Raw genomic sequence first — 25,495 nt, 5'->3', positions numbered from 1 at the left:
CTTTAGGATGACTGGTTTCAAACTGACTGCTGCCAGACCTACTTTGCACACTTCCCTACAGAGCCCCCTAGCTTGTAAGCAGGACTAGGGAAAAACCCCTGACATTTAGAGTGACAGCCTATGATTTTAACAGTGTTTAAATACACCACAATAGTTATGTAAAGTCTTTGGTTCTCTTGGCATCCTCACTCTCATTTAAATAACCATATTTACAGTTGTTTTATCTAATACCATTCAACAACCTTATTAAAAGGTTATTTGCATTGCAAATAATACATTACAATACATTTTAATTAGGGACATTAAAATAGTATAAGAACCAGCACATTGGAAACTTGATGCTTATCTTTTATATCTCCTTAGGTCTGCCCTTTCCACATTGGCAGGACTATTATACAAGATAGGTTACCTAGAAAATGGCATCTATTGTATTACAAAGGGAGGTTGGAAAGTTTTGTTGATTTATCCATTAACTAACCATTAAACTTTGTTAGATACCGCATCGTTCAGGTCTCTTTGGTTACAAGGTGACCATGTGATAAAGAAGGAGGCACATGGTATAAAAAGACGAGAGAAATGTCATTGGATCAGTACAGAAGTAAATCATGGCCAAGCTGATCCTCCTCACCGGTAAGTCCATGCATATTATTTTACATTGGTACGTAACCTTATTTTCACAAGAACTGTGCAGCTATATTTTTGATCTCTTTAAGCTGCAGTTCTATTCTGCAAAGCGACTTAGCACATCAGTAGGTCCTTACAGAGCACTCATTCTGTGCTGCATACAAACATGTGCGAAGATCAGATTCACCATACTAAATTAAGCCATTTGGTCCATCTAGACCAGTGGTTTTCAACCTGTGGTCAGCAGATCCCTGGAGGTTCACAGACTAGGTCTAAGGGATCTGCAAAAGGTTGTCATTACCTTAAAACAGTGTTTTTCAATCTGTGGTGCACAGACTACGTCTAAGATTTCCAAAGGCGTCCACACCTCCATTCAAATTTTTTTAGGGTTCCGCAAATGCAAAAGGGTTGAAAACCACTGATCTAGACTGGTACTTTGCCCATAGCAGTGGACAATGCCTGTGCTTGGAAGAAGGTCAAAGAACTTCCCAATGACGTACCAACCAATTGCGCAATGCTGTGCATAGGATGGAAAATTCCTTCCTGACCACCTAAGGCATCAATTTAACAGCCTGAGACATGATATTTGATCACTCCTATCCTCAGGACTTATTGTCAATTATCTGACCTTCTTTATAAATACAGCTACAGTATTTGATTCAATCTTCCGTGAATGATGCATGCTAAATTCAGTCCCTGAATAGCTACAACTTCCATTGATATTACTTATTCATAGGCAGGATTTGACCACTTGTTTGCAAGGTAAGTCCTTGGGAAGGTCTTATTCATGAGTGCAATAGGGTATCTTATGACTGGAACCAATTGGCGGTATTTGAGCCCTAGGCTTGTGAACTGTTTGTGCATTTTGCATTTTATTCAGATAGTTTCTTTACTTTTGCTTTTCTTGACAGGTCTGGCACTTTTGCTGAATGCTCAGCTTGGTGAGTATTTTTCTTAAATGACTTTGCTCTTTCTTTGGTGTTTACCGTATCTTACTTGTATTATATCCCACCCATGAATTAAGCCCTATATAACTATTTTCAATGTCTGAGGCTCATTTAAAATGGATCCAGACAAAACAGTGATGTCCCATCTACATCCCACTCACGTAGCCCCTCTGCAGGAGATAGCAGTCAAACAGATAGAGATACATAGAGCATGGTGAACAAACAATTCTGTGAAGCTGGGAATGGGCTACAGGGGATGGATCACTTGATGATTACCTGGTCTGTTAATTCCCTCTGGGGTACCTGTTTTGGCCGCTGTTGGAAAACAGGATACTGGGCTAGAAGGACCCATTGGTCTGACCCAGTATGGCCATGTTTATGTTCTTAGGATAGCTCATCCACAAAGGCAAGTATAGAAAAACAGGAAAGCATAAAATAAATATAAACACTTAGATATATCCCATCCCGTGGTTTCTTACAGACTTAAATTGTATGAGGAGCAAGATGGGCTTTAAGGAGAGCTCAAAATTCAAATGCATGGCATTCATAATTTAATCAGTGCACTCAGAACAGTGCATTAAACCATCACATTCAGTCAGTGACCAAGCTCCATTTTCCTCCTCCACCGGACAAAACTAATGAGCTGTTCTGTTGTTTTAAAGGTATGAAGGTATAAAATGGACATAAAATTGAGAAGCTCTGATTCTCCTGTCACTTACCCTAGTTTTACTAATAGTGTAACACTACTGACTTCAGTGGCATCACTCCTGATTTACACCCTTATGAGTGAGTGGAGAATAGGGCCCATAAATGATATTGACTAGAACTGGTTGAAATTTTTAAGTTTTGTTTTTGGGGTGGTTGTTTTTTTTAAATCACCCAAACAGCTGGTGACACTTTTTGAAATTGAAAATGTTGACTTTTCAAAATGATAAATGTTCAGATTTGAATAAAGGGGAGAAACTGTTTTTTGGTTTTTTTTTTAATTCCCTCCTTTTTCATCAGCTCTCATATTAATAGAATAGACCAATGCCTAAGAATTCAAATAATACTGTTTGCCTGTCATAATAAGCAATGTTATCCAACCTTGCCATTAGGAGCTTGGTTGCTTCCATCATTAGTATCCTCAGTGGGTTAATCAGGATATCTGGATTATATCATCAAGACATTAACTGGACATTCATGGGCTCATTCATAGCTTCTACATTTTATGAATTGTGGTTCCACAGATGCTGGCACCAGGCCTAAATGGGGGAGTCTGAAGGAACTATGCAGCATCCTTCCTTGTCTTCTATTCCTATGTTTCTGCACTGTGCAAAAATGCTGCATTTTTCCTGAGAGTCTATTTTGTCAGCATTGACTTTACTGAAACTAAAGCAGCAACCACTGTGTTTGGTTTTCAGAGTTAGGACTTAAAGGATTAGAATGCTCCCCTTTAGAAGATCATCATCATCATCTCTATCCTGAGGTTCTATTTGGTGTAGCCAGAAAGAGTCCTATCTGTGGCGATGCTTCATTTTCATGAACCGGGGTAGTTGATTATGACAAATATCCCTGTAACATCTCCCCCTCCTCTCAGCCAAAAACAGGTTCTTCCTATCTGCTGACATGCTACTTCACCAACTGGGCTCAGTACAGACCAGGCCTTGGGCGCTTCATGCCTGATAACATCGACACATGCCTCTGTACTCACCTGATCTATGCCTTTGCGGTTATGAAGAACAACCAGATCACTACCATTGAATGGAATGACCTGACTCTCTACAAATCCTTCAATGGTTTGAAAAACCAGTGAGTAACCCAAATGGTATGAGACTAAAGATAGATTTGTGCGTTAACTAACACCTGACTGTGTGTACTAGAGATGCTTAAAAACCTCTACCATATTATGAACAAGGCACTGAGACTCCAGAGTGAAGCACAGATGACTTCTAGTTTTATGGATCATGTCTGCACTGCAGGGGCATCTGCACAATGCAGGCTGAGCCCCCACAGTCCTGACCAGCCTGCACTGGGCTCAGCATGAAACCTAGAGACAGTGTCTTCTTTGGCTGCTGCAAAGTGCTAGGCATAGTCCCAAAACACCATAGTAAACACCCTTGAAGATCTGAGGTATTGTTGTAGAGGGAGATGGTACAGCAGCTCAAGAGAATCCATGTCTAGATCATTATTTACCTTCAGTTACTATGATCCTATATCCAAAATAGATTTCTGGGAACTTCAAGCAATATACCCTAGTGTATATTCTATTTATGTATATTATATATAATATGTTCTCATTAAATACAGATCAAAATCAAACTGAGCTAATTTCAGCAATGAGTGATCAATTGGGAGATGACCTATCAATTTCTAAGGCTCACTTAGGGGTGAAATGTGACACAGTAGATAGGAATCAGACCTAGGGGTCCTTTCCTGGCTCTGCCACTAATGTGCTATATGACCTTGGGCAAGTCACTTCCACTCTCTTTGCCTCATTGTCTCCATCTGTAAAATAGGGATAATTAGATGCTTATCCCTCTGTAAAGTGTGTTGAGCTCTATGGCTCTAAAAGAACCACTATAAAGAGCTAAGTATTACTGAGTAAGGCAAGGCAACACAATGAATCTCAGAGCACACTAGTCTGTCTTCTGTCTCAGGACAGCAATTACAATACAGTGGGAAACACCAAACCAGACTTCCTCCGTTTGTTCTTTATTCATAACCCCCATCTCAATCTTTGTAGGAACGGACAACTGAAGACCCTCCTGGCTATCGGAGGATGGAATTTTGGAACAGCTCCGTAAGTCCAACCCATCCCTTTCTCTCTGACTGCATCCTGGTATTTTGAACATTTGAGAGAGGGAGCCATGCAGCAACCTGACTCCTTTCCCCTTTTTCCTCCCTAGATTTACTGCAATGGTTTCCACTCCCGAGACTCACCAGACCTTCATCAGCTCCGTCATCACATTCCTGCCTCAGTATGAATTTGATGGGATAGACTTTGATTGGGAATACCCTGGCTCCAGAGGCAGCACAGCTCAGGATAAGGGCCTCTTCACTGTCCTTGTTCAGGTAAGAGGAAGCCAGCTACTCGGAGCTGAAAGAAGCCTCAGTAAGAAGAAGAAAAACATCACATTGTTTGTACAATGCACTACAAATGCTCCAGTGATACATGTAAAATGTAAAAGCATATATGATACCAACTACTGGTGATATTAGCACAATTATGTATTTATTAATTAATATTCAGCTCAGCAAATGTGCATGGGATTCTATAGGCTAGATAAGAATGCAGGATCGGACCATAAATCAGATGTAGGTTTATGATCGTATGGAAGAGCCCTTAGTACTTGTAATTTCACAGCTGATGAATATTAAAGGGGGGATGGCATTTTCAAAAGTGTGTAAGTGACTTAGAAGCTAAAGCCCCATTTTCAAAGGTGACCTAAACACTTACATCCAAATTTTCAGAAGTGTCTAGGTGTGACTAGTATGATTTTCATAAACACCTGAGCACATTAAACACCTAATTCCTCTTAATTTAAATGGGAATTATGCACCTAACCCACTTAGGTGCTTTTGAAAATCTGGCTAGGCAACTATCTGCATTTTTAGGTGCTCAAGTGCCTTTGAAAATCTGTCCTTAGGAGTCTAAATATCATTGAACAATCAATGGGACTCGGGCTTTCAAGTGCCTAAGTCACTTTTGAAAGTGAAACTTAGGAGCCTAACTCACTTAAATGCTTTCGAAAATTTTACCCATCTTCTTCGCATTGCCAGACAGAATTAAGAAAACATGGGTGGACAAAACTGAGCAGTCTAATGGACCTAGTCTTTACAGTAAGAATTCTCAAGGAGGGAACGGGGCCATTTCTAACTCACCAGGTGCATATTGAGGGCGACCAGTGCTGAGTGTTGCTGCTCCTAACCAATTACTGGGTCTTTTTTTTAATCTGCCTTAGGAAATGCTGGAAGCCTTCGAGCAGGAAGCCAAGCAGGTTAACAAATCCAGGCTCCTGGTCACCGCTGCTGTGGCTGCTGGGCTCTCTAACATTGAGTCAGGCTACCAGATTCCTCAGCTCGGCCAGTGAGTACCTTGCTTTCAGAAATACTCATCATCCCTAGCTTAAAGCACAGGCCACATTCGAGACAATAAATATATTTCACTGTGAAAACCAGCTTCATGTCCAAAAGCTTCAAGCCTATCTGCCAAATTAGGCACCTAAATAATGAAAGCCCTGATTTTCAAAGGTGCTGGGCACCCACTAAAACCTATGGGAGCTCTGGGGCTCAGCACCTCTGAAAACTCAGACCAATAAGGATTTAGGTGCTTGACTTGAGGCACTGAAGTTTGAAAAATTTGCTATCTGTAGTGAACTTCTGGCAGGCACTTAAAGCAGAATCCATCCTTTATCTACAGAGAATCTTTAAAGTAGATGCTAAAAATACAGGGGCTGTTTATATAACTGCTTCTTATTAGGCTTTGAAAAGCCACCATTGATGAGAAAATGAACCATTCCAAGATTAAGACAATAGTGACAGTAATTTTATCTCCTCAGGTATCTAGACTACTTCCACGTGATGACCTATGACTTCCATGGCTCTTGGGAGGGATATACTGGAGAGAATAGTCCCCTGTTTCAAGGCCCCGCTGACACTGGCAGCAATATCTACCTCAATATTGTAAGTATATCTTGACCAAGATCCTTTAATGCCTATATTGACATAACTGAACTAAGCCCAAAACCCAACATTTTAATTAAATGGATCCAAAGGTTTCTGATAGGAAATTAATAACAAAGAACTGATCCTTGAAAACTTCAGTGATGGAAGAATTTACCTGCCACTTGTGATCCAGAGTCCATAACTCACTGACTATTTTTATAGGAATATGCCATGAATTACTGGAAGAACAATGGTGCCCCAGTTGAGAAGCTCATTGTTGGATTCCCAACCTACGGACACACCTTCATCCTGACCGACCCATCCAACACTGCTGTCGGCGCTCCAACCTCAGGACCGGGGCCTGCTGGAGCTTACACGAAACAGTGTGGGTTCTGGGCTTACTATGAGGTTTGTGTGCTATGCAGTTGCAGTGCACAAGTGAACAAAAATATCTGCTTGTTAAAACAATCTCAGGCCATCACAATGCATATAAATCAGAGTATAAATATTTCTCTGAATAATTGTAACTGAGTACACAGAAAAGCAATGGTGACATCTAATATTAATGAATACTTAATCAAATCCCATCATGGATTAACTGTTTTTCCTCTTTCTACTTAGTTACTGCTAGAATTAGGCCCAAACCAAAACTCAGGAACCATACACCCCATACTTCTGGAAGCAGAGTGTGAAACATGAATTTAAATTTCATAGCTTAGCTCCTCAGTGATTGACAATAAAAAGCTGACATCTGTTTACTGTGTGCTAGAGAACAGGCACCAGAGTATAGGAGCCCACAAGGCCGCCAATAAAGTATGAGATGAAAACAAGTGAATCTACTTTGTACAAGAGTTGTTGCTTCAAAACTGCTGTTCCGTTTTCTGTCCATTGGCTATGTGGTTGCAGCAGTGATGGAAGATTTTGTTTCTGTTTCACTCTCACTGTTTTTAGATCTGCACCTTCCTGAAGAACGGAGCCACTCAAGCGTGGGATACCCCTCAGGATGTCCCTTATGCATACCAAAGCACTGAGTGGGTAGGATATGACAACATCAAGAGCTTCAACCTCAAGATATGATGGGACCTTCTGACCTATCAAAACCAGTGGGATCCCATTCTGCATCACTGTAGTTCCCTGAGTTCCCTTTTTGTAGGGTTTGGACTGAACTTGGCTTCTTTCCTGGCCCTTAACAGGCTCAGTGGTTAACGAAGAACAACTTTGGCAGTGCAATGGTGTGGACAATTGACCTGGATGACTTCACTGGCACGTTCTGCAACCAGGGCAAATTCCCCTTGATCAGTACCCTGAAGACTGCTCTTGGACTGCAGAGCACTAGTGAGTGACTCCAGCAGGACGGGCTCCCAGAATTAACACCTTTCCCTCAGATGTAGATGAGAATTTGAATACTCCCACTGGTGTATATAATGCTGAGCTACACCCTCTCAAGAGAAGCAACTTTATATCCCTGCCCACAAATCACCTTCCATTATGTTCTCCTTTTGTGACTCTGCACCCCACCTTCCTGTCAATGCATGGCTCTTTAGAGAGACCAAATTTGCTGGGATACAAACAAACTGGTTTACTAAGGGGACTCACTGTTGTTTTTAATCTAGCCTGAGCTAGTTTACAGATGCCCCTGCTATCTGGCAGTCCCTTTCAAAGATATGTGTTCTAAACAACATCCCACTCTGGAAAAAATTAACAGCTGTTCTAGTGGGTCCCCTTGGAGATCAAGCTCCTTTTACTTCAAGCTTGATTATTTTACATTTCTGGGCCTTGATTGCCCAGTAATTCCACTGATTGCAACAGGTTTACAACAGAGGTGAGTCTGAACCTCTGAATCCATCACAGAGGTACCCACTTATCACCCGATCCAAAATCTGCTTACGCCAATGAAAAGATTCCCATGGATCTCAGTGGGAATTGAATCAGGTCCTTCTTCTTCCAGTTTTTGATGCAGTCATCATGAGGCTCAGCCAGAACACTGTACCTCTCAATGACATCAGGCTGTACATGGTAGTTCCCTGCTTCTAAGCACTGCATCTAATACCATGGTCAGATACTAGAGTGATTGGGCATGTTACAAAATAATGGATTGTTATAGACTGATCTGTATTAAGTATCATCATGTTCTGTTTCAGGCTGCACTGCTCCTGCTCAGCCCATTTCTCCAATCACAGAGGCTACCAGTGGTGGAGGAAGTGGCAGTGGAAGCTCTGGTAGTGGCAGCAGCTCCTCCGGTGGCAGTGGGTTCTGTGCTGGCAAAGCAAATGGCCTCTACTCTGTTGCCAACAACAGGAATGCTTTCTGGAACTGTGTGAATGGCATCACTTATGAGCAGTACTGCCAAACCGGCCTGGTCTTTGATACAAGCTGCAGCTGCTGCAACTGGGCATAAACCAGGATCTCCAACCAGATGAACTTGATCCAAATTCCCTATTGCTTTATATATATCCCCGAAGCCCCAAAACTCTGAAATAAAAGCCTGTAGCATAAGCACTTGTGTGTTTGTCTGTTTTGCTAGACAGTGACTTCAGCATCACTTTTTATTGTTTTAGATTGCTTCTTAGATAATGTGGCATTTTTAATTTGCCCCCAGGGACAGAAATTCTATTCTTTGTATTAATGGATCACCAGCTGAGATCGGGGCCCTATTGTGGTAGGCGCTGTACATGTACACAATAAGAGACAGTCCTTGCCCCCAAAGAGTTTAAAATCAAGCTGACAAGCACATAAGACAAGATAAAGGAAGGCTTATTATCCCTGTTTTGGGGTGTTTAGAGAGACAGAATGACATGCCCAAGGTCACACAGTGGGGTCTATAGCAAAGTCAGGAATGAACTCCTAAATACCAAACCAATTGGTTAATCACAAACCAATCAAGCAATATTGTTCTCAAGGAACAATGTGTGTGTCCCAAAGTGTGAAATGTGTCATTTAAAACAGAGTTTTTAATCATACTGTTAGCCAGACCTTTGCTGAGCAGAACAAAACACAACAGTAAAAACAGCAGAGGCCATGAGAGTCTTGTCTAGCACTCCCATAGTTGCTCCCAGCAATGGAGCAGCACTCATATTAACAACAGTGAGAAATTTCTGGCTAGTAAGTCGAGTGAAGAAATCCTCCCAAAAGGAGCCAAATCCAGCATTCTGCCCACTAGTGCCAATTGCACACTTTGACAACCACGACAGCAGCTCCTACTGCCTCAAACATAGGTGAGGTAAGAAGTAAGATGTTGGTAGAGTTAACTCAGACTAAGATGGATTTTTAAGCATGGGGCAGGGGAAAACATGAGAAATTTTGAAAGAGCTGAGATTTATTTTGGTGTTTTGGAAAAAAAGACATGCTGGAGGTGTTGCTAGTCTATTCTGCTCTGCTTTTATCATTGTTTTTTGTATTGTGATAGTACCTAGAACTCCTGGGCATGGACCAGGACCCTATTGTGCTAGGAGCTGTCAAAGTTAGACTCAGGACTCACAGTTTGTCAGACCACTCTGTTTTATTAGCACAGCGCTCTGCTAATAACACCCAGATAATGTGAGCACCATGCAAGGCATAAACTATCTTACTTATACAGATAAAAGGGCAAGCACGTAACAAGATAACAAAGGAAGCAGAATCTGATAAGTTTACTTGGGCTAGGCATGCATATCTTATTTCCTTACTAACTATTACCGATCCTCTGTTAATGTTTTGCCATTAGCACCCTTGTTTATGCCTAACGTTTCTTTTCCTGGCACCTGTATTTCAACATTTCTTATTTCTGCTTAAAGGTACATACAACATTTCTTTAATCCATTCTTATTTTTACAAAGTAATTCATTCTACTTTCACAGAGTTGTACGAACACACACAGAACCAAAAGACGATTCTTGCCCCCCTCCCCTGAGAGATGACCATCTAATAAAACAAGAGACAGCAGCTGGAGATAAAACCAGATGGGGGAAGCACAAGAAAACAATGAGACAATATTGGTCGCAATGATAAGCAGTGGTCTTAGTATGCCAGCTGCCTAACTACTGCCAATTATAAGACATCTAACCAGAAAGCATCTACAGCACTGTGTGCTAGGGTATTAGGAGTGTAGGACAGGAACGCTTATAAACATAGCTGCTGCATCTCCTGGCTTGAAGGGGTTTCCATTCCCTTACACATAGGCTTTACAGTTTGGTTCAATGGCTCTCAGCACCTACTCCTCCCACCACACTATGCACATTGTTCCAGGACCCCTGCTTTTAAACATTGCAATAAGTTGATAGAAAATGGCTCCATGTAGTATTTCTCATCTGAACTTTCTGTGACTTGGATGCATATTATTCAGACCCTTTACTGAGAGTCCCTTTTTGCTAGCTAACCTCAGCCTAACACTGCTGCGGACTGGAGATCCGAATGGGTCAGATCACAGCAGCCTCCCATCATCTCCAGCCTCACTGCGAGCGCGAGACAGGAGAGCGGGGCCACAAAACAGCTGTCACGAGCCACGCCTTGCCTCAGCTCAGAACCTGCACCAGTGCCCCAAGGGCGGGCAGCCCCCGCACTGCACGGCTCCGCCGGGGCTGCTGCTGTTTTTGGCTCCGGCAGAGAGTGAATGACCCGGCATCCCCTGCAAATATCTGCTCTCTGCGGTGCATCCCGGCGGGACGGATCTGCTGCGAGCAGGGCGCCGCGGCCAGTTGCCCCCGCCCTCACCGCCCTGGTCCCTGGGGCTGCAGCGCGCCGCTGAGTAGAGACGTTAGGCGCCCGCTTGCAGGAGCGCAGAGGGCGCGCGCGGCCCCGGCCGATCGGGTATCCCGGGATTCTCCGCCCACCGGCTCGCGCGGGCCCCGCCCCCTCCCGTGTCCATGGTAACGGGCCGTACACACGGGCAGGCGGCATGATCTGGCAGTGGGAGCTGACAGGTGAGCAGAGCCGTGTCCAGCCGGGGCACCTCCGGGCGGGCTCCCCCGCCCACCTCCTCCCCGGGCACCTCTCGGGGGGCTCCCCTGCCCGCCCCGAGCCCTGGCCCCTCCCGGGGGGCTCCCCTGCCCGCCCCGAGCCCTGGCACCTCCCGGGGGGCTCCTCTGGCCGTGCGCAGTGCGGGCTCCCTTCTCAGTGCTGAGCAGATCCACCTCCTGTGGATAAATAACACCCCATGCAGTGGAGGCAGGTCCCCACGTGCTTGTTCTAACTACAGCTTTGTTGTTTCTCGCATCTGTAGCGGTGCAGAAGCGAAACTCGTTTGGATCATGTCAAGGGAGGAAAATTTTCCCCTTTCACCATGCCCCAGACAGACTGGGGAACCAGCTGGTCCCTATCCTTGGGGACCCCTATCGTGGGCCCGGGAGTTACAACAATGACGAGGTGAGTCATTCTGAAATGGAGCTCCTATCCCAGGGTACTGGGATGAAGTAGCAGCTTGTGTCACCAACCAAGATTGAGGCTCACCTGGACTGGAGGCTGCACATATATTTCATTAGACAGTCCTGGCGCTGGAAAACTGTCTATAGAGACGAGGGGAATTTTTTTCAAGACCACATAATTGACTTAGATTCCAAGCCCCATTTTCAAATTAAATGTGACTTAAGGAGCCTAAGTCTCACTTGAAAGTCAAACACTTTTAAAAATTGTACCCAATAGAAACAAAAGAAGGCATTATTATCCCTCATTTTCCAGCTGAGGCACAGAAAGAATTAAGTGACTTCCTCTGAGCCACACACAGAGGCTGTGACACACCCAGGAATTGAATCCACATCTGATTCCCTGCCTCCTGCTTTAATCACAAGGCCTTCCCACCCGTGACAGTGAAAATTGAAAAAAGGCCTTTTCTTGAGATAAGAGACTTTAACAACAATTTGGTCTCTAGCTGCTCGAACGCATTAAACCTTAAACTGATGTGAATGACATCATAACTAGCACTAAGCACACCTCTGCTTTTTACATACAGAGGAGTAGCATGGTATATGCCTTGACTCATAAACCAGAGAGCATCAAAGGTTACATACTGGGAGCAAGAACATCCCTACGTTTCCCACCAGATTGTAAGGTAAGGAAAGCACTCTCTATTGTGTGTCATGGCTGCTGCATGTTCCTGTGGGTGCTTAAAAAAAATGAATGCACTGTAATTCCATCACAAGTACCTGCAATATGTATGTCCAATTTCCATTCACTTTCCTGGCTCCTGCAGATATTTGATGACAGAATTAAGCATGTAGGGCCAGATTTTCCAAAGCATCCCTCAATCCATTTAAGCACCTAAATAAGTGGCCCAATTTTCAGAATCACTGAACATGCTGGGTGCGCATTGGATGCTGAGCTCTTTGGCAATTCTGGTCCCTGGTTCACACAAATTTAAAAGGAGTCTCTGAAATTCTGGGGGGAAAAATACTTTTCCATTTACTAGTCACAACTCTATAAAAATAAGAGAGTTCTGCAAGGATTGCTAGTTAGAAATTTATTCACTCTGGGTGAAATTCTCCCTTGTGCTGAAGGCTAGCTCCATTCACCGCTTAAATTCCACCTAAGGGTATGTCTACATCTACAATTTTGCAGCGCTGGTTGTTACAGCTGTATTAGTACAGCTGTATAGGGCCAGCGCTGCAGAGTGGCCACACTTACAGCAACCAGCGCTGCAAGTGGTGTCAGATGTGGCCACACTGCAGCGCTGTTGGGCGGCTTCAAGGGGGGTTCGGGGAACGCGAGAGCAAACCGGGGAAGGAGACCAGCTTCGCCGCGGTTTGCTCTCGCGTTCCCCGAACCCCCCTGCAAACCGCAGGGAAGGAGACCTGCTTGCTCGGGGATTCGGGGAACGCGAGAGCAAACCGCAGGGAAGGAGACCTGCTTGCATGGGGGTTCGGGGAACGCGAGAGCAAACCGCAGGGAAGGAGACCTGCTTGCTCGGGGGTTCGGGGAACGCGAGAGCAAACCGGGGAAGGAGACCTGCTTGATTACCAGAGGCTTCCTCAGGTATGCTGGGATACCTGCTTATTCCACGGAGGTCAAGAAAAGTGCTGGTAAGTGTCTACACTTGATTACCAGCGCTGGATCACCAGCGCTGGATCCTCTACACCCGAGACAAAACGGGAGTACGGCCAGCGCTGCAAACAGGGAGTTGCAGCGCTGGTGATGCCCTGCAGATGTGTACACCTCCTAAGTTGCAGCGCTGTAACCCCCTCACCAGCGCTGCAACTTTGTGATGTAGACAAGCCCTAAGAAACAGAAATTAAGTGATGCATGGATCTTATGCTGATCCTCTGCCCAGTGTTGAATTTCTCCCTCAGTCGCATATACATATTTCATTATAGATTACTCTGATATGCTGAAGTGTGGGGAAATTATTCAACTATCCCCTCTCTACAGCTGATAAAGTAATCAAATACAAGGAAACCTTCTGTCCCCTTCATTGCATGAACTTCTTAACCTGCTGAAGTAGCTCTGTGTTATTAAACATCCTCTTGGTTGAGGAAGGTATCAGAAATAGATGCTGTTTATGAATTACAGATGGTGCCTAGAAACAATGGTGATGGGCATTTCAGAAATAGAGTGGATCTGTTAAAGGGACAAACACAGACTAAACTCTCAATGCTCAGTAACTGCAGGTTTCCACAGAAAGATCCTGCATACCTTCAGATCTCTTCATTGCTCACAGAAGATAATAATTTTAGGAGCGATAGGGCACATACAGATATAAGATTAGTAGGAAAGTTTCATAGACGCCTGCAAGAAAATCACCCGGCTTTAAGATTTGTGCTTTTTGGCCAAAGCATCTCTAGCAATCCCAAATTACAGAATTACCAAAATATATGGGTCCTGCCCTGATTCTTATTTACAGTCAAACCACTTTAAACTGCTTTAGCAACATGCGTACATTTACATTTGCAATCACTTCAAGGCCCCTTGACATTGTCAGAGCAGCTAGATTGCAAATGAGCATCAGGCCCCCGGTGCTAACTTTTTTTTTTCTTTTTCTTTTCTTTTTTAATCTGCTGCTTTATAAATAGACTGAGACTCCTGGCCCTGGAATACACCAATCAGCATGGGGCAAAGACCGAAAGTTCCAGCCTGCCTATGCCCCATTTTCCATCAAGTCATCACGATTTCCACAGAAGGCTCTGGATAGAGAGCTTTTCCCTGGGTACCATAAATCTGTTTCTCACTCTTTTCGTAGCAAGGTAAAAGCCCGCCTAGACATTAAGGGATAGCATTGCAGAGGCACAAATGGGAGGTATGCAACTGTGTACTCAAACTGCCTTGTGTTGTGTACCTTGAATATCTCACAAGGAGAAAAGCAGTGGAGAATCAGACCCAAAATCCTGCTTTCATAAAATAGAATTTGAATTTGTTGCAGGGATCTCTCATTTTTTTTCATCTTTTCACATGTTTGCAGTGGAAGGACTGGATCAAATACATAGAGGTCAAATACATAGAGGAGAGATGTAACCAGGGACTGCCCCAACAGCAATGCCTAATCTATTTCATAAATGATCTGGAAAAAGGGGTAAACAGTGACGTGGCAAAATTTGCAGATGATACAAAACTACTCAAGATGGTTAAGTCCCAAGCAGACTGTGAAGAGTTACAAAAGGACCTCACAAAACTGGGTGACTGGGCAACAAAATGGCAGATGAAATTCAATGTTGATAAATGCAAAATAATGCACATTGAAAAACATCATCCCAACTATACATATAAAATGATAGGGTCTAAATTAGCTATTACCACTCGAGAGAGATATTGGAGTCATTGTGTATAGTTCGCTGAAAACATCCACTCATCCATCTGTGGCAGTCAAAAAAAATGAACAGAATGTTGGGAATCATTAAGAAAGTGATACAGAAAATATCATATTGCCTGTATATAAATCCATAGTACACCCACATCTTGAATACTGCGTGCAGATGTGGTCACCCCATCTCAAAAAAGATATATTGGAATTGGAAATGGTTCAGAAAAAGGCAACAAAAATTATTAGGGATATGGAACGGATTCTGTATGAGGAGAGATTAATAAAACTGGGACTTTTCAGCTTGGAAAAGAGATGACTAAAGGGGGATATAATAGGAGTCTATAAAATCATGACTGATGTGGAGAAAGTAAATAAGGAAGTGTTATTTACTCCTCATAACACAAGAACTAGGGGTCACCAAATTAAATTAATAGTCAGAAGGTTTAAAACAAACAAAAGGAAGTATTTTTTCACACAACACACAGTCAATCTGTGGAACTCCTTGCCAGAGTATGTTGTGAAGGCCAAGACTATAACAGGGTTCAAAAAAGAACTAGATAAGTTCATGGAGAATAGGTCCATTAATGACTATTAGCCAGGATGGACAAGGATGGTGTCCCTAGCCTCTGTTTGCCAGAAGCTGGGAGTGGACAACGGGGTGGATCATTTGATGATTACCTGCTCTGTTCATTCTCTCTAAAGCACCTAGCATTGGCCACTGTCAGAAGACAAGATCTTGAGCTAGATGGATCTTTGATCTGACCCAGTATGGCTGTTCTTATGTAATGACTACTCAAGATTTAGAATCCCAGTATGATGAACCAAAGACCGTATCATACACATCTGCCAGTGGATCAGTGTGGCGCTTGTAAATCAGCAGAGTATAAACTCCATGTCTAAATCAGTTGCAGATATGAGATTTTGTGTTCGTCTTCCTTTAGACCTGGAACTTATGAAGCAGACAAGCTGCCACATAAGAAAATCACCTGGCCAATGAAGTTTGGGTCTCCAGATTGGTCTTTAGTACCGATGCCAGAGAGGAGGACTCTGAGAACAGAGGTATGGAATTTATGTATAGGTATCCACATAGTTATTCTTTACTCTTGAGATGGGACTTGGTTGATCAAGACATCAGACAAAGGAAATCATATGGATACCCAGAGGGACTAATATCATTCTCCTTGTGCAGCATGCTGTACATACAGAAAGAGAGGAAATTTGCTAGAAATCCAAGGGGCTTGGAAGCAATGGGAAGGAAACATGACAATGAAGTTACAACTGGGCATGCAGGGACTAATTTATGAAGAACAGGTCTGCAGAGAGGGCTGAAACAGTAAACTGTAAGTTATCTAGGACAGGACAATTCCAGGCTAAGGACATAAGGAACCTCATAAAGGGGGGGAGGGATAGCTCAGTGGTTTGAGCATTGGCCTGCTAAACCCAGGATTGTGAGTTCAGTCCTTGAGGGGACCATTCAGGGATCTGGGGCAAAATCAGTACTTGGTCCTGCTAGTGAAGGAGGGGACTGGACTCCATGACCTTTCACTAGTCCCTTCTAGCTCTATGAGATAGGTGTATATATTTTATTATAGGCTAGCGCAGGGGTAGGCAACCTATAGCACATGTGCCAAAGGCGGCACGCAAGCTGATTTTCAGTGGCACTCACACTGCCTGGGTCCTGGCCACCGGTCTGGGGACGCTCTGCATTTTAATTTAATTTTAAATGCATCTGCTTAAACATTTTAAAAACCTTATTTACTTTATATATGACAATAGTTTAGTTATATATTATAGACTTATAGAAAGAGCCTTTCTAAAAATGTTAAAATGTATGACCGGCACGCCAAACCTTAACTTAAAGTGAATAAATGAAGATTCGGCACACCACTTCCAAAAGGTTGCTGACCCCTGGGCTAGTGCAATGTCTCATGTTTTTTCTAATGCTAATCCACATAGAGGCTAATACTGCTAGCAGCTAATGAGAGTTAGGCCATGTCTACATCTAAAATTTTGCAGCGCTGGTTGTTACAGCTGTATTAGTACAGCTGTATAGGGCCAGCGCTGCAGAGTGGCCACACTTACAGCAACCAGCGCTGCAAGTGGTGTTAGATGTGGCCACACTGCAGCGCTGTTGGGCAGCTTCAAGGGGGGTTCCGGGAACGCGAGAGCAAACCGGGAAAGGAGACCAGCTTCGCCGCGGTTTGCTCTCGCGTTCCCGGAGCCACCCAGCAAACCGCAGGGAAGGAGACCTGCTTGCTCGGGGTTCCGGGAACGCGAGAGCAAACCGGGAAAGGAGACCCGCTTCGCCGCGGTTTGCTCTCGCGTTCCCGGAGCCACCCAGCAAACCGCAGGGAAGGAGACCTGCTTGCTCGGGGTTCCGGGAACGAGAGAGCAAACCGGGAAAGGAGACCCGCTTCGCCGCGGTTTGCTCTCGCGTTCCCGGAGCCACCCAGCAAACCGCAGGGAAGGAGACCTGCTTGCTCGGGGTTCCGGGAACGAGAGAGCAAACCGGGAAAGGAGACCCGCTTCGCCGCGGTTTGCTCTCGCGTTCCCGGAGCCACCCAGCAAACCGCAGGGAAGGAGACCTGCTTGCTCGGGGTTCCGGGAACGAGAGAGCAAACCGGGAAAGGAGACCAGCTTCGCTGCGGTTTGCTCTCGCGTTCCCGGAGCCACCCTGCAAACCGCAGGGAAGGAGACCTGCTTGCTCGGGGTTCCGGGAACGAGAGAGCAAACCGGGAAAGGAGACCAGCTTGATTACCAGAGGCTTCCTCCTTCCACAGAGGTCAAGAAAAGCGCTGGTAAGTGTCTACATTGGATTACCAGCGCTGGATCACCAGCGCTGGATCCTCTACACCCGAGACAAAACGGGAGTACGGCCAGCGCTGCAAACAGGGAGTTGCAGCGCTGGTGATGCCCTGCAGATGTGTACACCTTCAAAGTTGCAACGCTGTAACTCCCTCACCAGCGCTGCAACTTTCTGATGTAGACAAGCCCTTAGTCCTGTAACTCAAGTGGTAGAGATTAAATGTTCAAACTGCACTCACGACCCACATTGGGGCTTCTTAAACTTGCCCATTGCTTTCAACGCTGTTTTACAATGTGCTCTACTTTTAAAAGCTGTTACGTCCATCAATATTTATTTCTATTTTAGCTGATTACAGATAAAGAATTCAGGAAACATCGGAATCGATTGGCCTACTTGAGCTTATACTACAGCTGAATAGTTCTACCCATCAGAGCGCATCTTTTCCTTTCCAGTTAAGTTTCTCAGTTCTGTTTTTAGCGGCACCAAAAATCGGGGTGTGTGCTACGCTATGCATGCTCTGCTATGCTATTCTGACTCCAAAATTAGGCTGCTTCATAAAGAACTGATCAGTGTTTACATTAGGGTTTAATTGGTGTCATTTCATTAAAAAAAAAAAAGTCAGGTTTAGAACATGCTCCAGTGTCGAAGTGTATGTCTTCAGTATGTGTGTGGGCGGAGTTTAAATAACAGTATGGCTTTTGATGCTAGTGGGTTTGATTCTCTATTGGGTCTTGCACTGTGATTGATAGTAGTGAAAGGTGGGTGTGAAAGGCTGGCAAATCAGAATGTGCAGGAATAAGCAAAGTAGTGGCGGATCAGGCCCAGAGGCTGTATTTGGAATGGCAGTAATAGTGTTGGTGCTGCGTTTCCGGCCAGCAGCAGGTGGTTATGTTCACCTAATAAGCCTGAGGCTCCTAGTCATGTAGATTGAAATCAAGAGGAGTTAGGCTCCTAAATGCCTTTTAGGTTCTAGCTCATATCACCTGTTGCTCTTTCACAGAGATTGTGATGGAAGTCAGATGCTACCAGAAGGTCACATTGGCTGTGGATCTAGAAAGTCTGCTTAGAGTTAATGAAAAATAGAAGGTGGGTGTTTTTCTAGCAGTGTCCTGCATATTGGAGGACCCTAGAGATGCAAGCTGCCCCAGGGTGTATCTACCGTACAAGTTGGAATTCATGACATTTAGGTGTTCTGGGGGGAAAGTTAGGAAGAGGATGAAGATGCACTTTTGTCCATTTCCTGTATTCTTTCTTCCCCGACTTCCTTGCATACTTGCAAGTCTCTCAAAGAATAAATGGATTTTGAAACTAGTAATTCCACCACTGGGATGATCCTCCAACATTGTTACCCCCTTCTAGCCACAAGCCCTCCTGCCGCTTCCCCAAAGGAAATTAATAAAATCTAGCACACAAAAAAACACAAACTCAGTCCCAAGCAGACCTTTTACCCAAACAGGGAAAAGTGCCATAAAGTCCACTGGAGTCTTTGTTATTGATACTGATTTTACATGGAAGGTGCTCTGATGCTACAATGAGGGACAGTAGTATAAAACCCTAGGATGGATAGATAATTTCCATGCCAAGCCTGTATTACTTTCTGAAACCATTATAATACAAGGGTAGTCCCTTATCACGCTAAAGCTGGCAGGTTATAGCTCTGAACGCAGAGGCTTTAGTGGCAGTTGCAGATATTTCTTAAGCAAATTATCATCAGTCCTCATAGTAACTGTGCTTCCTCTTATTACAACATCACACTCAGAAATGCGTAGTTTTTCTTGACAGCATAATTTAACTAAATTCATTCTAGGAAATCAGGGACAAGGAGGTAACGTTTGTGCATAGTGTGGGAAGTTCCATTACGCCGGTCATTATATTGTTTTCATACATTTATTCGGAAGCCACAGACTTCAGTGCATTTTCATTTGTGCAACAGCTGCAGTACAGCATTCATGGGATTGCTACTCTTCAGTAAAGTTACTGGAATTCACCTGGAAGTTTGTGCACAGGTCACATTACTGAGAGCCTTCACTGTCATAGGGAAAAAACTCAGCTAGTGAACGTACCAAGTCAGCTACATAAAATCTTTCAGATATTCTCTCAATGGAGGAAGCTTTCCAGAGGGTTAGATTGATTTATTTCAGTGTGTTAGATTTCTTTGGGACTTGTGGAATTAAAATTACACACTATTTTAGCTTTAATCTTTCTTCAGAACCTAGGGATTTATGACATTATTATTTAATATTTACCTCACTCAAGGGCCACTTGCAAAGCAGAGCCCCATTGTGTTAGGCACATTAACACTGGCATCTCACCTGGACCAAGATGGTGAAGTGATGCTTGTCCTCAGGGGGGCATCCCCTAAAACATGTTGAAAATCCAGGTCGATCCCATCAAACCCATATTGACGGAGGTACCCGATGACAGAGTCAATGAAAGTTTTGTGGCTAGTGACTGTGGTCACCATGGCAGTGAACCTGGGAAGAACAGATTTCTTAGTTGGGCTGGAAAACCATCCTCACTTTGACTGTCAACCCTACTATTCATCAGCAGCGACGACTCTGTCTATTTTCCTGGTCACCCCTTTTGTAAATGTAGCTCCCTGCCTTCACAGCCCAAGTCAGTCTCTGCCATCATCTTCTGTCATCAGAACTGCATATGGTACACAAGTGCCTCTTTCACCATCATCATCACCTTTAAAGTTCCCTTTGTGCCAAGCCCTATGCATCCCATTTAGGCCCCCAAAAAGAGGGCTTATTTGGTTCTGGCCCTCTGGACAGGGGTAGATTTCATCTTTGGAACATAAGTGCCACATGAAGACTCTTTTATTCATCACTATTCTAATCTTCATTCCCACCCCCCCCGACTCTCTTCATCACCATAGCTATCGTCCTCTTTATCACCTCCTCCTTATCCCCTCTTCCTCCATCACCTATCATTCTCTCTATCATTATCCCCATCAACACCACCCGCTCTGGGGCTGCTCTTGATCAGGGGACCATCAACAGCCATCACTAACGTATCACCAGAATGTTCATTTCCATCCCTACCCATCACACACAACTCAGGGAATTCACGGCTGGATCCCAAAGTTCCATCCTCCAATGGCTAGCATGGTGACCATTTTCTTGTTGCTATGGGAAAGAGTAGGTAAAACAGTGAAATATATTTAGAGAGAGCAAGTCATTGTTTGTTTGTTTTAAATCAAGCTTTTCCTTCTAGAAGAGTAGATCCTCAGCTGGTGTAAATAAGTGTCACTCCATTACAGCCAATGGAATGACGTCACTTCACACCAGCTGGGGAGCTGGCCCAGAGATGTAGGAACTATGAGTTACTGACCATTGAACCGTGGGCACAGGACATCACTGTTCTATTCGTACAGGGCAATCTCAATGTTGCTCATGATGGCAAAGGCATAAGTCACATAGGTGCAGAAGCATAGGTCCACATTTGCTGGCTTACACATGGCAGGAGCAGGCCTGTCCTGAGAACAGTTAGTGAAATAACAGACCAGCTTGTAGGCAGAGCCTGATAGGAAAGAACGTTGAGGGTAGTATCAGGTGTTATTGCTCACTGCTGAATGGGGAGAGACTGTTCAGCTACCTGGCTGTCTAACCAACCACCACCCTGAAAACAACATTAATCTCTGGCTTACTGATCAGAACTACAGATGGTCTTGAATCAGATCTCCAGCTGCTGGGTCCTAGCTGGTGTGAATTGATGTGACTCCATCTAACTACAGTGGGGCTATGCTGCTTTACACTGGCTAAGGGTTTGGCCCCAGACTGAGAATACTTCCACACTGTGGGAAAATGTGAAACTAGATCCAGATTCCATGCTTGCAGCTCAGGCCCTGTCCAACCCAAACCCAAGAATTGTATCCTCATTGATAAAGACAGCAGGGTTTCAGATCCGTCTACACTTGACTTAAAGATCTAGAGCTTGATTCTCCCTGCTTTGCACCTGGTGCTGTCATTTCCACTTGTGGGAAGAGGGCATGCCATGAGAGCATGGCTTTTGCACTCACTTTGCACAGCAAAATGACTCCTTGAGGTTTAGTGTCTGTGCAGTATCAGGCCTGATTAGTCATTCTACCAATAGAAGGGATAATCAAACAGCAAATCTGGAAAAAAAATATTCCCCATCCCCAAGTATGCCAAGGAAGGAGAGAGTCCTTCTTACCTAGCTGCAACTGCAGCAAAATGGCCAGACCTGCAAAGCAAATGAGAATACATTACACACACTTCACCTGATTTCTTTTTATCAGATTCAACAGTTCACCCTGTTCCAGGATCATTAGGACTGAACACTTAGATGTGCTGCCCCCAAACCCTCGAGAGACAATTCAGTGACCCCACCCCTTTCTCCATGTGAGACACTTGGATCACTCACCAGCCCACAGCAACATCTTCCCCATGCTTTCTCCAAAGGAAACACTCAGCCTAGGGGCTTCAGCATTATTTTAGATATGGCTGGTTCATCACTGTGGAATCCACAGGGCAGGCATGGCCCCTCAGCCAAACTACGCAAACTCCAGGAAAATAAAAACAGAGACAAGGTGTCACGGAGTCACCGGGCGATGCTCTGGAACTGCTCCCCACCAAGCCAGTTAGGACTTTGGGGAGCCTCCTTTCCCTTGGAGCAGACTTGTTCAGGGCAAGAAGCTCACACGTCTTCACCTCCTGGGTCTCTCCTTGGAGCATTCAGCATCCTCTGCCCCTCCGTGTGCTTCCCACAGCGAGTCCACCCCAGCGGGGTCCTGGGGAAGCCACTGGGTTCTGCACCCCCACTTTGCAGTCAGACGTGACTCTCAGCCAGCCAGTAAAACAGAGGTTTATTTGATGACAGGAACAGGGTCTAAAACAGAGCTTGTAGATACAGCGAACCGGACCCCTCGGCTGGGTCCATTCTGGGGGGCAGTGAGCCAGACCCCCAGGTCTGCCCTCCACCCTTGACCCCAGCCAGCTCCAGACTAACAACCCCTCCCAGCCCCTCCTCTCTCCTCAGCCCCTTTCCCGGGCCAGGAGGTCACCTGATCCCTTTGTCTCCAACACCTTCAGCTGGCACCTTTGCAGGGGAGGGGCCCAGGCCATCAGTTGCTAGGAGACAGAGTGTCAGGCATTTAGGTGCACTGGCCCTTTGCTCTGCCAGATACTTAAAAACTGCCATGGGGACACTGAGGCACCAATACAGTATTCAGAGAAAACATTAAGAACTTTCCCAGTTCGTCACACAAGGAAACTGGATGTTTTTGATTTTTGGAACAGCGGTTGTCAGTTTTAAAACACATTATGCATGGCAAAATCTTTCCTTCTGTCCTGTGGAAAGCCAGCTCCATGAGCCATCCTCTCCCAGCCTACAGCTAGACTGGGATGCAGGAGATCTTTGTTCAATTCCCTGCTCTGCCACAGATTCCATGTGTGACCTCGGGCAAATTATGTGATCTCCCTATGCCTCAGTTTCCCCATCTGTGCAATGAGGATGATCGTCTTGTCCATTTTCTCAGGTCTTCAGGACAGGGACTGTCCCTTACTATGGATATGTGTTGCAGAGCCCCGATCTCAGCTCGGCCCTCTCGGTGCTATCGTAATATAAATAATAAACTAAAAACTCCAAAAAATTTGCACCTTATTTCTAGTCTGCATTTGTCTAGCTTCAGCTTCCATCCATTGGTTCTCGTTATGCCCTTTTTGACCATACCCGACCTCCGTGAGCCTTAGCCTAACAGCTCTCTGTTCTCTAACAGTGTTTACTTCTTGGGGCTTCCACTGCGGAGCTCTCCATCAACACGTGGCCAAGCAGTTGTGATGGCCCCTGGAGCGTGGAAGCTACTTCCACCAGAGCATGGTCCCTCCCTGCTTTTAGAGGGCTCTGAAAAAACTCCCTTTCAGATATGTTTTCTGTTTGTATCATTGCTAGCCTCTGTGTTGAGCTCTCTTTCTATCTCCTTGTAATGATGATGCCACATCAATTTGATCTTTAGTATATTTTGGATTGCATGAAATTTCAGTTGTGTTCTTAATCTTCTCCCTTCCATTAATTCCATCACATGGGGTCCGTCCTACAAACCCCCTCCTGCCAGAGTGCTCTGTTCAATGACAGATCCTCAGTCACACCATATGCTAACATGTCTTCTCTATGACATTCCATCACTACTTCGTGGGTTGCCCTCTGGTCTTTTTCCTTTGGTCTTGAACTGTTGGATTCTCTTACCCACACAATTGTCAGGACAGCACATTCCATGACCAAGTCATCTGACCCTGCACTCCCTCATTCTTGAGGACTCATAGTTTCAGTTTATGGCAGATTTTTATAGCCAGCTGACAAGATGATGCCACCATCCTCCTTTTTCAATTGGGCTTGGGACCAGGTATGGTGGAGTTATATTATTAATGATTATAGGTATTACTGGCTTGCAATTATCTCTTCAGTATCCCAGGCTACTGGACAGAGGAAACTTTATAAATCCACAGAGATCGGTGGGGGAGAGGAAATGGGAGAAAATGTCATAAAATTGTTTCCCAAAATATTTTCGCTGATTTGTTTTTTAAAAATTCATAAATTCTAAATTTTGAAATTTTAGAAATTTCTTGACCAGCTTGTCAGAAGAAATAAGGGGAAAATTCCTGGGACATTTTGTCAAACATTGAAATTTTTTTTTGAAGTTTTGAATTTAATTTTGAAAATTGAAAAAGAAATTGTCAGTTCTATAAATCAGAGTAATAAAATAAATAATAATAGTAAATCAACCAGTGACAGAAACATCACATAAGACATAACAGACAAATATCGTCAAAAAACAGCGTGACATTTTGCCATCATGTAGCCAGAAAGATGGTATCAAGCCATCATTTTCCTCCCACTCCAGTTCTCCTGCAAAAGTAGGTCTCGACTGGTGATTTTGTCCCTCCCCTTTTGCCTACCATTGGAGAGGGATATACAGGTGGCCTGTGAGTTGCAGAACTTGTATGGGATGTGTGGGCCCCAAAGCAATGGTACCCCTATCTGCCTCTATTTGCTTGTGCTGAATATGTGTATCTGAGCAAGTTATATAAGAAAGAGCTGAAGGTTTTCTATAGAGGGGTGATCAATACAGTATCACCATAATGCACAGGATGCCAAAAACTAATGCAAGTGACCTTCACGGGAATAGTAAACTGTTACCTTGAGATTACATATGGCCCAATCTCTACAGCCACTGGACTCTCCCTTAGCTGCTCTCTCAACCACTCCTCCTTGGCACAGACACTGTGCCAGCACTGTGCAAATGCTGTTATCTGAAAGGCCCAGGTTCCCTCTTGTGTATTTGAACTTGATTTAGAAAATGATTGATGAATTCACTGGAGAAGAACTAGCCAGCCATTGGGAGACAAGGTAGTGTGCTAAAAAGCCGCTCAGATTTTCTTCCAAGCTAACAACACTCCAGAGCCCCGAAGAAATAGCTACAGAAGCAAGGCTGGAATTTGCATTGTATCAGTAATGTTCATGAACCCAATGTATTCTTCTCCATTCTCCCCATAAGCTATTATTCCTGACTGACAGGGCACAGAACCAACCCTCCAGCACCACTATTCTCACCTATCACTCATCCCAGCATTAGCTTCTTATAAGTCTTATTTCCCCACACTAGGCTTAGTTGTGTCCTTCAGGTGAGGAGGAAACCAATTTTTTTTTCAGAATAATTGCTTCTCATTCAAATCAGCTGGCTTTACAGCTGCATAAAGGTGACTCATCCTCTTTGGGCTTGGGAACTTGATCTCCCAAAGCCTGCTG

General features: G+C 44.4%; 2 protein-coding genes across 2 annotated transcripts; both read left to right on the top strand.

Moving 5' to 3' along the window:
- Positions 1-605: 605 nt before the first annotated feature.
- On the top strand, positions 606-8,616 carry LOC115651612 (acidic mammalian chitinase-like). Its single transcript, XM_030562702.1, has 11 exons — positions 606-630; positions 1,536-1,565; positions 3,161-3,362; positions 4,297-4,353; positions 4,460-4,625; positions 5,516-5,640; positions 6,113-6,236; positions 6,441-6,626; positions 7,170-7,287; positions 7,410-7,553; positions 8,360-8,616. Exons 1-11 carry the CDS (start codon positions 606-608, stop codon positions 8,614-8,616), a joined length of 1,434 nt encoding a protein of 477 aa, XP_030418562.1.
- Positions 8,617-11,030: 2,414 nt separating this feature from the next.
- Positions 11,031-18,303, top strand: PIFO (primary cilia formation). The gene is made up of 6 exons (XM_030561471.1): positions 11,031-11,116; positions 11,416-11,558; positions 12,142-12,240; positions 14,195-14,328; positions 15,861-15,978; positions 18,071-18,303. The coding sequence occupies exons 1-6, from the start codon at positions 11,092-11,094 to the stop codon at positions 18,137-18,139; spliced, it is 588 nt and encodes a 195-aa protein (XP_030417331.1). The 5' UTR covers positions 11,031-11,091; the 3' UTR covers positions 18,140-18,303.
- Positions 18,304-25,495: the final 7,192 nt, after the last annotated feature.

This window comes from Gopherus evgoodei, chromosome 4 (genome assembly GCF_007399415.2).
Source record: "Gopherus evgoodei ecotype Sinaloan lineage chromosome 4, rGopEvg1_v1.p, whole genome shotgun sequence".
NCBI classification, from domain to species: Eukaryota; Metazoa; Chordata; order Testudines; family Testudinidae; genus Gopherus; species Gopherus evgoodei.
This window is presented reverse-complemented; position numbering and strand designations above follow the sequence as displayed.

Excerpts from the sequence above, each read along its gene's own strand:
- LOC115651612 (XM_030562702.1), top strand. The coding sequence starts at position 606 with ATGGCCAAGCTGATCCTCCTCACCG. Across the intron at positions 631-1,535 it reads CAAGCTGATCCTCCTCACCG|GTCTGGCACTTTTGCTGAAT; the intron begins GTAAGTCCATGC and ends TTTTCTTGACAG. Across the intron at positions 6,627-7,169 it reads GGTTCTGGGCTTACTATGAG|ATCTGCACCTTCCTGAAGAA; the intron begins GTTTGTGTGCTA and ends CACTGTTTTTAG.
- PIFO (XM_030561471.1), top strand. The coding sequence starts at position 11,092 with ATGATCTGGCAGTGGGAGCTGACAG. Across the intron at positions 11,117-11,415 it reads CTGGCAGTGGGAGCTGACAG|CGGTGCAGAAGCGAAACTCG; the intron begins GTGAGCAGAGCC and ends TCGCATCTGTAG. Across the intron at positions 14,329-15,860 it reads GATAGAGAGCTTTTCCCTGG|ACCTGGAACTTATGAAGCAG; the intron begins GTACCATAAATC and ends GTCTTCCTTTAG.